The sequence below is a fragment of the Salmo salar genome, chromosome ssa12 (assembly GCF_905237065.1).
Source record: "Salmo salar chromosome ssa12, Ssal_v3.1, whole genome shotgun sequence".
In the NCBI taxonomy this organism is placed as follows: domain Eukaryota; kingdom Metazoa; phylum Chordata; class Actinopteri; order Salmoniformes; family Salmonidae; genus Salmo; species Salmo salar.
Genome location: NC_059453.1, coordinates 24728463 through 24743537, shown reverse-complemented (window position 1 = coordinate 24743537; position 15075 = coordinate 24728463). Strand labels below are relative to the sequence as shown.

The window sequence follows — 15075 nt, the reverse complement described above, 5'->3', positions numbered from 1 at the left end:
AGGCCATCTCTCTCGGTCCCGGACTGTAGGCCATCTCTCTCGGTCCCAGACTGTAGGACGTCGCCGGAAGCACTGAACGGAGAACTGTCGCCGGAAGCTCTGGACGTGGAACTGTCGCCGGAAGCTCTGGACGGGGAACTGTCGCCGGAAGCTCTAGACGGGGTACTGTCGTCGGAAGCTCTGGACGGGGTACTGTCACCGGAAGCTCTGGACGGGGAACTGTCACCGGAAGCTCTGGACGGGGAACTGTCACCGGAAGCTCTGGACGGGGAACTGTTGTCGGAAGCTCTGGACGGGGACTGCGCACTGAAAGCCTGATGCGTGGGGCTGGCTTTGGAGACACCAGACTATTTACACGCACCACAGGGTTAGTGCGAGGAGCAGGAGCAGGACGTACTGGACTGGGCTGACGCACTGGAGGCTTGGTGCGTGGGGCTGGTATTGGAGGTACCAGACTGGGGACACGCACCCCAAGGCTAGTGCGAGGAGCGGGAACAGGACGTACTGGACTGGGCTGATGCACTGGAGGCCTGGTGCGTGGTGCTGGCTTTGGAGGCGCCAGACTAGGGACACGCACCTTGAGGCTAGTACGAGGAGCAGGAACTGGATACACCGGGCCATGAACCAGCACTGGAGGTCTGGAGCGCACAGCCTGCACCACCCGTCCTGGCTGGGTAGTCACAGTAGCCCTGCACGGGCGGAGTGCTGGCACAGGGCGAACAGGGCTGTGCAGAGGCCTGATGGCTGCCGTGTGTAGAGCAGGCGCAGGGTAGCCTGGGCCCAGGAGAAGCACCGGTGGCCAGATGAGCTGCGCTGGCATACTCCTACCAGGCTGCACTCCAACTCTAGCATGGCACTTGCGAGGGGCTGGGATCGCTCGCACCAGACTGTGCGTGCGCATGGGCGAGATTGTGCGCACCTCCACATAGACCGGCGCTCTCATGATCCGCTGCTCCCCATAAAAAGCACGGGGAGTTGGCTTAGGGCTCTTGCCTGACCTAGCCTCACTCCCCGTGTGCCCCCCCAAAAAATGTTTTGGGGCTGCCTCTCACACTGTCCAATTGGCGCGTATAATGCCTCATAACGGCGCCGCTCCGCCTTGGCTGCCTCCAGCTCCTCCTTAGGGCAAACGTATTCCCCATCCTGGTGCCATGGTCCAGCCCCGTCCAGAATTTCCTCCCATGTCCACGATTCCAGATAGCTCCTCTCCTGGTGCTGCTCCTTCCTCCGCTGCTTGGTCCGTTGTTGGTGGGTAGTTCTGTCACTGACGTTGTAGTGATTGGACCAAAATGCAGCGGGAAAGTGTATGCTCATTTTGTTCTTTATTAAATAAATGAACACTGAACAAAAAGAACGACGAAAACAGTCCTGTCAGGCACACAGCTAAACAAGAAACAACTACCCACAAAACCCATAGAAAAACACCCCTACTAAATAGGACCTTCAATTAGAGGCAACGAGGAACCGCTGACTCCTATTGAAGGTCAAAACAATAAACTAAACATAGAAATAGAATAACTAGAAAATAGAACATAAAAATACAAAACATAGAACACTACCCAAAAACCCCGACAACACAAAACAAACACCCCTGCCACATCCTGACCAAACTACAATAACAAATAACCCCTTATACTGGTCAGGACGTGACACTCACTAACATCTTTTAGATTAGTAAATTAGTTTTGCCAGCTAATCTAAACTTGCAGTAATCATGGCCTACATTGATTTTGTTAGTGACACTCAGATATTATTAACATGGCATAAGTGTATGGCAAAATCTTTGAATTTCAGGAAATTATCTTTAAAACTGCTGAAAATGATCTCCACCACATGGGAAAATGTATAGAATTACCGAAAACTTGCTTTAAAACTGCAACATTTTCTCTACGCCCCATGGCAAAAGGTGTAGAATTGCAGAAAATTAACTTAAAAAGGTGTGATGTTTCTCCTCGCTGTCAAGAGGGTGGCCACTAAAATGTTTAGCCAGCGAGGTGGCGGGGGCCCACAACAAAATCTAAAACCCCAAAAGGCTAAAACCGTGCAAGCTTGCGTGAGTGCGAGTGTGCATGTGTGTGTTGTAAGGAACCGTAGAACATTATGCACACATTGGTCTGTCCCACACATCGGTCTGTCCCACACAGAGGAAATGTCACACAGAGGAAATGTCATTTCTACTCACTCCGCCAAAAGTAAGGTTTTGTAGGCGTTAAATTTGAGAGGGCGGCACTTCACAAATGAGATCAGATTCATCATTATCCTAATTACAATCTCATCTGGTACTGTATGTACGTTCACAACAAATGACTCATATATCATTGGTCCACAGTCAGCTTGCCCAATCCCAACCCTTCTCATTTCAGACTTTGCCCTGATGTGCAACGTGAAGCGATGCTGCAGTACCTCCTACCCCGGAGTGCACTGAATCGTAGATGGACAAACAAGTCGATATGAAGGCCACTGAATCCATTCTATTCCATTACTGAGCGGACAAAAGTTAACCCACAATAAAACAGATAGAGACAATGTAAAAGTTAGGAAGAGGAGGAGGAGGAGGAGGTGGAGGAAGAAGAGGAGGAAGAGGAGGAGGAGGAGGAGAATATAACAAGATTAATTCCCAATTTATTTAAGAGGAAAGTAGGAATCACAGAAGCTTGTTATTGATTTGAAGACAAGAAGGTTGGAAACACTATTAGTGTTTAACGCTGAATACCAGGGCTGCATCTCAAATGGCACCCTATTCACTATATAGTGCACCAAAAGTAGTGCACTATATAGGGAATAGGGTGCCATTTGAGACGCAGCCCTGTGGTAACAGGAATGAGAAGTGTCTAGTTCCACGCCAGCTCCTCGACACTATCTACAGATATCGGATATGCCATTAAAGTTTTGATGATAATGGATTCGAATGAAACTTTTCCCAAGATAAATGCATGTTTTATGTTTCTTAAGAGAACTAGAGCACACTTGAGTATCAAAAGGGAATGTGCTTGTGTGAAGCTTGGAAGAAAGTTTACTTTCTTTACAAATCTACTCAAAGATACAATATATTGTTGAAGGATAATTTAATCGGTGTTCATTTTGATTGTCGGATTACAGACTTTTGTTGGATCATAGACTGCTAAAACATATCAAAGAATTTGAAGGTTACTTGAACTAATTTCTTGTTCTATATTTAGTTCAGTTTGGGAAATACTGAGCAAAAAAAAGTCTGCTAGAAGGAAGAGAACATTTTAATTGCATTAGCAAAGTGAAGCTTGAAACGGCTGAAAACTTGGAAGTTATTCTAACATTTACATTTTAGTCTTTTAGCAGATGCTCTTATTCAAAGCAACTTACAGTAGTGAATGCATACATTCCATACATTTTTTTTGTGTACTGGCCCCCCGTGGGAATCGAACCCACAACCCTGGCGTTGCACACACCATGCTGGCGTTGCAAACACCATGCTCTACCAACTGAGCCACAGGGAAGGCTAGCAGCCGTGTTTAAGGAGAACAAGGTCATCGCTGCTTCACACATGTTATAACCTCCCTATGACATCTCTATGAGAGGTCGTTGCTAATCAGCGACGGAAGCGGAGACCTGTATAATCACTCTCCCCTACAGAGCTGAAGCCTTGGACCCTTCCCCTCTCCTCACCCCTCTCGGCCTCCTTCACTCTCTTTCCTTCCCCTCTCCTCACCCCTCCTGGCCTCCTTCATTCTCTTTCCTCCCCCTCTCCTCACCCCTCCTGGCCTCCTTCACTCTCTTTCCTCCCCCTCTCCTCACCCCTTCCGGCCACCTTCACTCTCTTTTTTCACCCTCTTCCTTCCCTTCTCTCCCTCTCTCACTCCCTCCATCCCTCATTTTTGATCCCCTCCTCACTTTGGTCTTGTTCCTCACCTCTCTTCCTACCTCACTCCTCCCTTCTTTTTTCTCACCTTCCTTCTTTCTCTCCCCCTCTTTTTGGTCTTTTCTATTTTTACAGTTCTAACAAGGTTGTTCAGCCACAGAGGGACTGGTGGAGGAAATGCAGTGAAGGATGAGAGTGTGTTGAGAGAAATCGATGATGCCGAGTACTCCAGGCTGTTGTAGAGAGAGAGGGGCCCTTGGAGGCCCCTGAGGGCCAAAGAGTGTGCCCCCTGGGAGGACGAGAGGGGTAGAGATCTGGACCTAAGGGCCACAGTTAGAGACATTAACTGACAACCTCACCCCTAGTATTGACAGATGAAGAGAAGCAGCTGGGGTAGAGGTGTGTGAGTGGAACGAAAACTAGGCTTGAACAACATCTAGCATTGTACTTACTGAACCGGCCTGTGGTGCAAAATTGATTTGTTATCCGAATGGCTTCTGTACTTATTAAAAACCAACCCGCAATTACATAGCAGCTTAAAGTACATGAAAAGGTATGTCAGTGAAAGGAAAACTTGGCTTTAAGAACTGTCTTGTCCTTACTATACAGTATACTGTATATGCCTGTGGTGGAAAATGGCCCAATAGTAAATGTTATCAGATTGTTAAGAATTGAAATAGGAATCCCAAGCACACATCTATCTGCCCAATGCAATTAACATTCTGTCTAGTAACTGTCTATGAATACACGCTGTGAAACGTAATGAATGTAGCTAATAACCAATAACTTCCTATTGAGTCTGGAGATTCACATAGATTTCCACAGGGGTCAGACACAGTAATATTCTTACTCCACAGACTCTGTGTCATATAAATAACTCATGGTATGATGGAAGACTTTAATGTACAATCTCATTCTCTTGTCTTTCAGACGGAGAGCCCATTCAAATCCATTTAACCCAGACACACATCATGTATAGTCAGCAAAAGAAATGGGAAGGTGTGTGTGTGTGTGTGTGTGTGTGTGTGTGTGTGTGTGTGTGTGTGTGTGTGTGTGTGTGTGATCAATTATTCAATAGTCTAATGAAGGAACACAGGGGTAAATTTAATCTGTAACAGTCTTTCCAAGTGAAGGAGTCAAACGAGTGAAAGGGGAGGAATCAAAATGGCCCTAAGGTAGACTGGGACATCAACATCAGTAGGTTTAAAGTTACAGAGAAAAACACCCATAAATCCTCAGGGTGATGTTCAGAAGGCACACACATGTTGAAACGGGAATGAGTACACTCATTTTTGTTTTCCTTTGTAAAATGTTTTTCTACTTTGTGCCTTATTGAACATGACCCAGTTTGAGGTTTAATGCTAAAGGGAGATACGCCCATAAAACTTCAGGGTCATGTTCAGTAGGTTTTGAAACTGGGAGGTGCTATCATAAACTTGTCCAATAAGAATGCTCATTTTTGTTTTCTGTTAGAACATGTTTTGCTACTTTGTGGTAACTGAACACAACCCAGGTTGAGGTTACTGACGGGCAGTTATAGGATAGGACATCATTGGTGCTTCCTCTGAATGGGTGAAATGCTCCACGTAGCCCTTTACTGCAGTCAAATGACCTAATGCCTCATGGGTGGAATGTTATTCATATTTTTCACAATTTCATAATTAATAAAGATTATTTTTTTAAACATGCCGAAAATCTGGTGTTTCTATGTCAAACGGTTTTGTTATTTTTCAGTCTTCTGTGATGTGTATAAAGTGTAATATTGGGATGCAAAACTCTAAATGTAATACATTTTAACTGTATATCTGACATGGTACAGGTGTCTTCTGTTTTTAAGCCCATAACCATGTGTGTGAGGTGTAGACTTTTGTTTCAAAGTAGATTTGTTTAAGACTACCAAGAAACACTCTGCGTGACCCTGATTTAGCGCACTGGAGTGTTTCCTCCAACCCCCTTTCTCCAGGAACAATTTTTTGCTCCAGCCCAACACTAGCCAAGCACGCCTACAATATGTTTATTTTGGGAAGACAGGATCATCCACGTATAATGGGAGTGTTTGCTGCTCAAGTGGTGAGCACTGGGATCATGTTGGTTGGTGTCTACTGTGTGATAGGGTGTGCAGTGTTGGTTGGTGTCTACTGTGTGATAGGGTGTGCAGTGTTGGTTGGTGTCTACTGTGTGATAGGGTGTGCAGTGTTGGTTGGTGTCTACTGTGTGATAGGGTGTGCAGTGTTGGTTGGTTTCTACTGTGTGATAGGGTGTGCAGTGTTGGTTGGTGTCTACTGTGTGATAGGGTGTGCAGTGTTGGTTGGTTTCTACTGTGTGATAGGGTGTGCAGCGTTGGTTGGTTTCTACTGTGTGATAGGGTGTGCAGTGTTGGTTGGTTTCTACTGTGTGATAGGGTGTGCAGTGTTGGTTGGTTTCTACTGTGTGATAGGGTGTGCAGTGTTGGTTGGTGTCTACTGTGTGATAGGGTGTGCAGCGTTGGTTGGTTTCTACTGTGTGATAGGGTGTGCAGTGTTGGTTGGTGTCTACTGTGTGATAGGGTGTGCAGTGTTGGTTGGTGTCTACTGTGTGATAGGGTGTGCAGTGTTGGTTGGTGTCTACTGTGTGATAGGGTGTGCAGTGTTGCAGTGGAATACATTGATTTATCCATGATTTATCCATCTCCTTGTCGACTTCTACTTTCTGCTCTCTGTCTCAGCACCGTGTCACCTGGGAGAACACACACACACACACACATACACACACACACACACACACACACACACACACACACACACACACACACACACACACACACACACACACACACAACAGACTTCTACATTCTGCTCTCTGTCTCAGCACCGTGTCACCTGGGAGAACATGGCTGAACTTCTGTAGAGGATAACAGAACTGCTGCAGAGCGTGACTCACACACAGGCTTGGGCACACACACATCCACACACTCACGCACAAATACACACACACACACACACACACACACACACACACACACACACACACACACACACACACACACACACACACACACACACACACACACACACACACACACACACACACACACACACACACAGCAACACTACCCCAGATCCACCATGAACTATGACTGCTGTAGATGGAGTGGGATTACTCTCCCTGCGACATGTGCCACCTTTATGCTGAACGGCTTCAATGTCACAACACGAACCAGTCACCGGCTCTGCAGGGACCAAATGTATGCGACACGTCCCTATGACACTTTACATGACTCCCAAGTGACCTTTAGCTGAACTGTGGGGACAGGGGCGGCATTAGGTGAGGCTTGTCCTTAAGCACAGATCTAGGATCAGCTTACTCTTCCTAAACACGAAGTTTAGCCATTGTGGGGGAAAAACGACATCAAATTGACCTTTGATCAGTCTCTTCTCTAGGGGCTAATTCACCCTACTACCCTGCATGGACTCTGACTCTATAACCCTCTAACACTGTGACCTTTTCACCTTTGACCACAAGAACAGGAACTCAATACAAACCCTGTTGTCTAACACGATTAGATAGAGTATAAGGCCTCAACATGTCAGTGTTATACCAACTAATTACCAAGGATCTCCTTTCAACACATTCCATGTATTCTTCCTCGTCTTCCTCTTCCTCGTGTGCTTCGACCAAACCCATAGCCATGATGTCAGAATGTGACTAGCCATCTCTGTCTTCTGTCTGCTTCTACTATTGAATGAAAAGATTGACCTCTTCACAGCTTCCCAAACGCTACGTCTCAAGGACAAGCGAGTGAGGTCAGTGTCTGTGCTTGACTGATGGGAGGGTCAGCTTTAATTCAATTCATCAGCCGTAGGGACCGGAAGCCATCGCTGCGGCGACAGTGGGCCCAAGCTATCCCCCAGGCAACGGAGCATCGGCTAATGAGAGGAGAAGAGCTAGTTCTGCTGCCTGAGAAGTTGTACCCTCTCTCGCTTTCTGATCTTCTCTCTCTCTTTCTCTCTCCTCTGTCTGTTGCTCACTCTCTCCCTCCTCCGTCTCTCAACTTCTCTTTGTATGCCCCTGCCTCTTCCTGTCCCTCCTACATCTCTCTCTTTCTGTCTCTCTTACTAAAACTTTCCTTCTCTCCATTTTCATCACATTCCTTCTGTCTCCCGTCTCTTTCACCTGACTGTGAGTCTTGTCTATTTTTCTCACTTTCTCTCCCCCAGACTTTCTTTCTCCTTATCAATATCCATTATTTATACTCTCTCTTTCCTTTCTCTTCTCCTTTTCTCCTCCCTTATTCCTTCTATCTCATTTGCCTTTCCTCACATGCTCATCCATATCACGTTTCTCTCTCTCTCTCTCTCTCTCTCTCTCTCCCTGTTTGTCTCTGCCTTCTTTCTTTCCCACTGTCTCTCACCTTGACAACATTTTTTAAATGTAGAAGACGTTCAAATGTCTCAGGAATGTGTGTGAGCACAAAGCTATTTTGAATTTCAATGTGACGTTTATCTATTAGTATGGTGTGTGTGTGCGTGCACGTGCGTGTGTGCATGTGTGTGTCTGTACATGGTGTGTCTGTGTGTGTCTGTACATGGTGTGTCTGTGTGTGTGTGTGTGTGTGCGGGTGTGTGTGTGTGTGTGATCTGGGGGTCCTTATCGCTTTTGGACAGTAACATAGACTTTTGTTTGTCCAAGGTAATAGCGCCTTGTTAATCAAATGTGTGCTGCAATTTAAATGCTAAATAAATGCTAAGAAAACTGTCATGGAATGTACACTATGAACATACTGTATATTAAATATAATATAGAGTTGTCTTGTCAATGGATGAATAGAACGAGTCTTGGCCCAACTGGTCCTCTTTTGTCCGTGTACCCACTTGAGTCCTTGCATCCGGTTGATATTACTGCATGTCATGTTGGGTGAATGGACAACTGTTTCACTGATACTGCCAGGTAAAATTGAATGGCGTGTGGTTTGGTGCTAGACTACCTTCTGTTGCTAGGATACCGCTAGAATTAATATAATACAGCTAGAATTAACACTGTTTGTGCCTACTGTCAGACGTCTGTCTGTTTTGGATTGGCAGCTAGGCTGAGAATAAACCCTCTCTAAAAATGCAAGGCATGCTGACAACGTGTGGCATGTCATAATTAACCAGTCTGGAGAAACACCAACAAGGTCAGTGACTAATAACTATGTCTTTTTCTTTTAGCCAAGGCTGTTGTTTTCAGCTTTGCATAATGTGCTTTGTCTAGCCTTTCTGCCTCACAAATGTATTCCTTCAGGTGAAACACGCACACACACAGTGGTCTGTGTACTTACTGTCTGCAGAAAAATAATAACTCACTCTACCTAATGCTACCATCGCCGCATTTCCGCCTGTAGTCACACTCCGTAATCCAACTCCCGTTGAAAAGGTTGGGATATGCAAAACCTGCCTTCAAAATATCAGAGAAACAATTTTCCTGTTTTGCACAAATTATGCAATTTTCAACTTACCAAACCCACCCATCAATTTGTGTCCGCTAGGCCTGGTGTACTCTGTGCGAACACTATCTTATTTATTCACCCTCAGTGGTTCATTGCCCTTAAGCAAAGAGCAGACCAGCCTCAGCATGGATTGCCAAGTTGATAGTGTTGACGTTTGTTGACTTATTAAAGAGTAGCAGTGTGGACTTATAAGGAAGGAAGGGAGAACACACACACCACAAAGACACACACACACATACACACCGCAAATACACAAACACATTCAGAGCTGATGTAGTAGTCCCAGTAGATACTACATCACCCGTGTGTGTGTGTGTGTGTGTGTGTGTGTGTGTGTGTGTGTGTGTGTGTGTGTGCATGTGTGTGTGTGTGTGTGTGTTCTCCCTTCCTTATAAGTCCCAGTAGCTGTACTCGCTCAGCCTTGGCAGACAATTAGATAGCGAAGGTATGCTTGCCAGAAAATGAAGCACAATGCACAGGGGCACACAGAGTAAATAAGGATGGAATTCCTCTACATCCACTACAAGAAGTTGCTGTAGTATAACGTTTGGGCTTGATACTATTGTAAGACCTAGCTCCATTGGACTCCTCCCTACCTTTCATACACAGCTGTAGGCATAGACTTAGGCCATTTCTTATGAATCAAATCATGTTGAAGTGAATTTGGGTTTAACCCCCCCACCGAGACCTGAACACAGGTCCAGCAACTGTCAAACCAACAGCTCAACTGTTAAATCAAGAGGTCCGAACTTCTTGACGAGGTCATGACGTGTTGGATTAAGGTCGCTACAATATACTGTACATGAATAACTCTCTTTTTATAGCTCTTGTGATCATGTTTGAAATGCACTTGAAGTGGCATCAATAATGTAATGCATAAGGGAATGGTGAGGGTGGGTCCTAGTGGAGCCTACAGTACATGGGATGGATGTGAGCTTGTATTCTATTTGTAAGAAGCTGTAGCGATATACATTTTCTGTGAGCACTGTCCATGGTACTGATATTGTTCAACGGTACACTGTGTTCACCCACATCAACGTTTCCAAAAATATCATTTTTTTGTTTGTTTAATCATTCAATGTCGTGGATAGGTATCACGTACATGTGTGAAGTTATAACCCACGTGCTTCGTGCCGAGGTATTTTATACAAGAATTCCAGACGAAGGAATCTCATTTACCGTCGCTGTGACTCGGAACATTCGGTGAACATCCTGAGCTCGCGCGTAACGTCTTTCAACCACACGATGGCTCTGTGCTGCCTCCTCTCCTCGACGCTCCTCCTAGCCACCGTGAGCTAGATCTAAAACCCCCCTCCCCGTGGTCTCTCCGCTCCTGCTGTCTGTCGCGCTACGCAGAGGCAGGCTAGCCGACCTTCTCCTCTCGAGTCCTAGCAGTCAAAGAGTGAAGATGGTTGGCGGCTCGTGCGCTCGCAGGTTGGCCCGCCGCTCGCGTTCCGCCTTGATAGCGGCTCTCACCGTGCTGCTGGTCCAGACGCTAATAGTGTGGAACTTCAGTAGCCTCGATTCCGGGGAAGAACGGGAAAACGGCGGCGGTGGCGCGTCGAACATGAGGGAGAAGAGAGACCGGGTCGGCGGCGGTGGCTACAAAGGCAGCAGCGAGTATATGAAGCGCGAGGTTCAGCTACAGCACCATCCTCCACAAGTGAAAGGAACGGTTCGTCACATACAGCAGCCGGTAAGACTGTAGCGCTACTGCTGTTACACGTAGCTATTATATCCCCTTTACCCACGGCCCATTTTAAGTGTCTGGTAAAGACATAGCCGAAGACTGCATGAATGATTGTTCCTGTCTGCCTATCTATGCCTGGCGCGTTGGTAGACTGGATGGGCACAGACGCTCAAATGAATGAACTGAACCACCTCTCTCCGCTGTATTCATTTTCAAATCAAGATCCTTTTAAATGGAGACGTGCTACTCTGACATGTTACACCGATGTCGCTAGCGTCCCAGCCTCCCGCGCAAAGAGGGACAGATGTACGATGTTGTAGGGATGTTTCCAAATCCAAAACAGTATGAAGATAAACAGAATGACAACTGAACGATGCCACATTGGGTCTCCTTCAAATCCATTCGTTGTGTAGCATATTGTAAATCTCAGTTTAAAAAATCCACTGGGTGTGAATTTGAACCCAAACTGTATAATCCAAGCAATATTTAATCACAGCAAATTTCATATGCGTAAATCGATGCCCCGGGCTACTTACTTTAGGCTACTGCTTGTTATAGGTCAGAAACAATTATTTGCCCTTACAGATAACATTTTCAGCGACACAACACGACTGTGTAATGGCCATTTGAAACGCATAATTTGCTAATTGTGTATCAATGCAAAACCCCTTAATGGACTAGTTCATGTGAAAATACCATTGGGAAATGACTGCGTGATGATCCGAGTAGCCACGTATAGTTTATGCAAACGCTACATTAGAGGGAAATGAGAAATGTAAACATGTACATGCGAACTCTTGGCTCTAATCAATAAATTGTGCAAATAACCTACACTTTTGGATCATTGGCGGTTTATGAACGCCATACTACATTAGTTCAGCACCGAATTGAGACCAAATCAAGTTGAAACATTGTTACCACACTACCTATACAGCCGTGGTTTAAATCCACAAGCTCCGGGATCCCAGAAGATCACTGGTCTGTTAGATTGAATAGTCGTTGTATTAGCAAACACTGGAAGGGCAAATGGATAAATCATGCTTAATTCAATTACAGTAGCCTACAGGTTGACATCTGTTCGGTTGTTAATCAATCAATGTTTGACTGATTTTGTCAAGAGATATGCATTCTCCAAATAATTTTATTCCATGTTATTAATATGTATATTATATTATTACCACAATATTATAAGCAATATGACATCTGGACTGTGTTTTTTTGTTGTTGAAAAATATGGTGTGTTGTAGCCTATTTGCTGTCGCAATATTTGGAAAACCTTGCATCACATTGTATGGGCTGTATAATCCCGTCACTATGGATACAGTGGCTTTGATAGGGTTGTTATGGGAGATATAATGTAGACTAAGGTAATGTAGGTTCCTCAGTCCTCATATAGCATCCCTCTACACTCTCATCTATCTCCCACGGGTGGTGGGAGCTGTGACTCAGTCTATCCATCAACTCTCTCTCTCTGTGTGTGTGTGTGTGTGTGTGTGTGTGTGTGTGTGTGTGTGTGTGTGTGTGTGTGTGTGTGTGTGTGTGTGTGTGTGTGTGTGTGTGTGTGTGTGTGTGTGTGTGTGTCTGTGTGTTTGCCCTCAGGCTACACAACAACAACATAATGTATGGTAAGTCATTCCAAGGACAGAAACGTGATGAAGTTGTCAAGACAGACCTGCTAGTAGTGTGTTAATGTGTATGTGCATGCGTGTTTGTGTGTGTGTGCAGTGCACAGATAGGGCTCTACCTGTTCAGAAGACAAGCCCCTTCCAGTCTCCAAAGAGCCGTTTTGGGTGGTGGTATAATTTCCCCCAAAATTACTGTATATATGTATTTTTGGTCGTTGTTGTTCGGAACCCAGTGCCCCCAAGGTGCCGTGGTGTCCGGTTCACCCTGGACGGAGCTCTCACGCCCGGTTGCGCCTTTTCTCCAGTCTGCCCTGTACGGAGATTGCACCCTCCCAGTGTCCAAACATGCTTGGCTTGAGATATGCAGTCACGGGTCGAGTGTCTGTAGCTATCTACCTAGTTTAAATATCAACACTACTGCCACAGCATGTTTTGGGGCGGCAGGTAGCCTAGTGGTTAGAGTGTTGGGACAGTAACCGAAAAGTTGTTGGATCGAATCCCCGAGCTGACAAGATACAACGCGGTTAACCAGTTGTTCCCCTGTAGGCCGTCATTGTAAATAAGAATATGTTTTTAACTGACTTAACCTTAAATAAAGGTTAAATATTTTTTTTTTTATTAACACTTGATTTAACGTACATCATCATCAATATTCAGTCTGGTCGGCTGATACACAGCAGAGAGAGACAGAAAGACATAGAGGTCAATTACAATCAGTAAAAGAAATGAAGCTAGCTAATTAGCAGATTTACATCAATCATCAACATCAATCATCAGCTGATAGCCCACCCTCTTTTCCCGATGTCAATCATCTCTGTCTTCAGGATTCACCATTAACTAGCTTGCTTAGAAGTTGTAAAGATGATGAGTGAGTGTGTTGTTGCAGGAATAAATAGGCCTACGCTCCAAAACTGTTCAAATGGTCCCCTACAGAGGCATTTGGTCCGTTTTGAACACCTGCCATCTGAAAGGTCTGTGCACGGCCCTGGGTGTGTGTGTGTTCGCTGTGCTATAACAGCATCAGTCTGAGAGACACACTAACAGACCAGGAAGGGTTTTATCACTGTTCCTGTCCAGTAGCGTGGCTGAATTAGCTAAATAGTTCTTGAGTTCTGACACACAGAATCAATAGTGACTGGGCGACGGGGAGATATGTGTCAAAACGCATTCACGCCAAGCCAATTGTGGCAGCAATCCCAAGTTGCACCATATTCCCTATGTAGGTCACTACTTTTGTCCAGGGCACATACAGTTGAAGTCGGAAGTTTACATTCACTTAGGCTGGAGTCATTAAAACTCGTTTTTCAACCCCTCCACAAATTTCTTGTTACCAAACTATAGTTTTGGCAAGTCGGTTAGGACATCTACTTTATGCATGACACATGTCATTTTTCCAACAATTGTTTACAGACAGATTATTTCACTTATAATTCGCTGTATCACAATTCCAGTGGGTCAGAAGTTTACATACACTAAGTTGACTGTGCCTTTAAACAGCTTGGAAAATTCCAGAAAATGATGTCATGGCTTTAGAAGCTTCTTATAGGCTAATTGACATAATTTGAGTCAATTGGAGGTGTACCTGTGGATGTATTTCAAGGCCTACCTTCAAACGCAGTGCCTCTTTGCTTGACATCATGGGAAAATCAAAAGAAATCAGCCAAGACCTCAGAAAAAAGATTGTAGACCTCCACAAGTCTGGTTCATCCTTGGGAGCAATTTCCAAACGCCTGAAGGTACCACGTTCATCTGTACAAACAATAGTACGCAAGTATAAACACCATGGGACCACGCAGCCGTCATACCGCTCAGGAAGGAGACGCTTTCTGTCTCCTGGAAATGAACGTACTTTGGTGCAAAAAGTGCAAATCAATCCCAGAACAACAGCAAAGGACCTTGTGAAGATGCTGGAGGAAACAGGTACAAAAGTATCTATATCCACAGTAAAACGAGTCCTATATCGACATAACGTGAAAGGCCGCTCCCTGTGGCTCAGTTGGTAGAGCACGGTGTTTGCAACGCCAGCATGGTGTGTGCAATGCCAGAGTTGTGGGTTTGAATCCCCCAAGAGGGCCAGTACACAAAAAAAAGAAATGAAATGAAATGTATGCATTCACTACTGTAAGTCGCTCTGGATAAGATCGTCTGCTAAATGACTAAAATGTAAATGTAAGGAAGAAGCCACTGCTCCAAAACCGCCATAAAAAAGCCAGATTACGGTTTGCAACTGCACATGGGGACAAAGATCGTACTGTTTGGAGAAATGTCCTCTGGTCTGAAAATAGAACTGTTTGGCCATAATGACCATCGTTATGTTTGGAGGAAAAAGGGGGAGGCTTGCAAGCCGAAGAACACCATCCCAACCGTGAAGCATGGGGGTGGCAGCATCATGTTGTGGGGGTGCTTTGCTGCAGGAGGGACTGGTGCACTTCACAAAACAGATTACATCATGAGGTAGGAA

The 15075-nt window shown here is 45.3% G+C and overlaps 1 protein-coding gene across 1 annotated transcript in view; it reads left to right on the top strand.

Moving 5' to 3' along the window:
* The first annotated feature begins 10613 nt into the window (after positions 1 to 10613).
* The window catches only part of LOC106564594 (xylosyltransferase 1), a 128461-nt gene continuing 123999 nt past the window's right edge, over positions 10614 to 15075 (top strand). Inside the window, exon 1 of the mRNA XM_045691150.1 lies at positions 10614 to 10995. Coding sequence (XP_045547106.1) covers positions 10708 to 10995 — 288 coding nt within the window. The 5' untranslated portion in view covers positions 10614 to 10707. The remainder of the gene's footprint in view (positions 10996 to 15075) is intronic.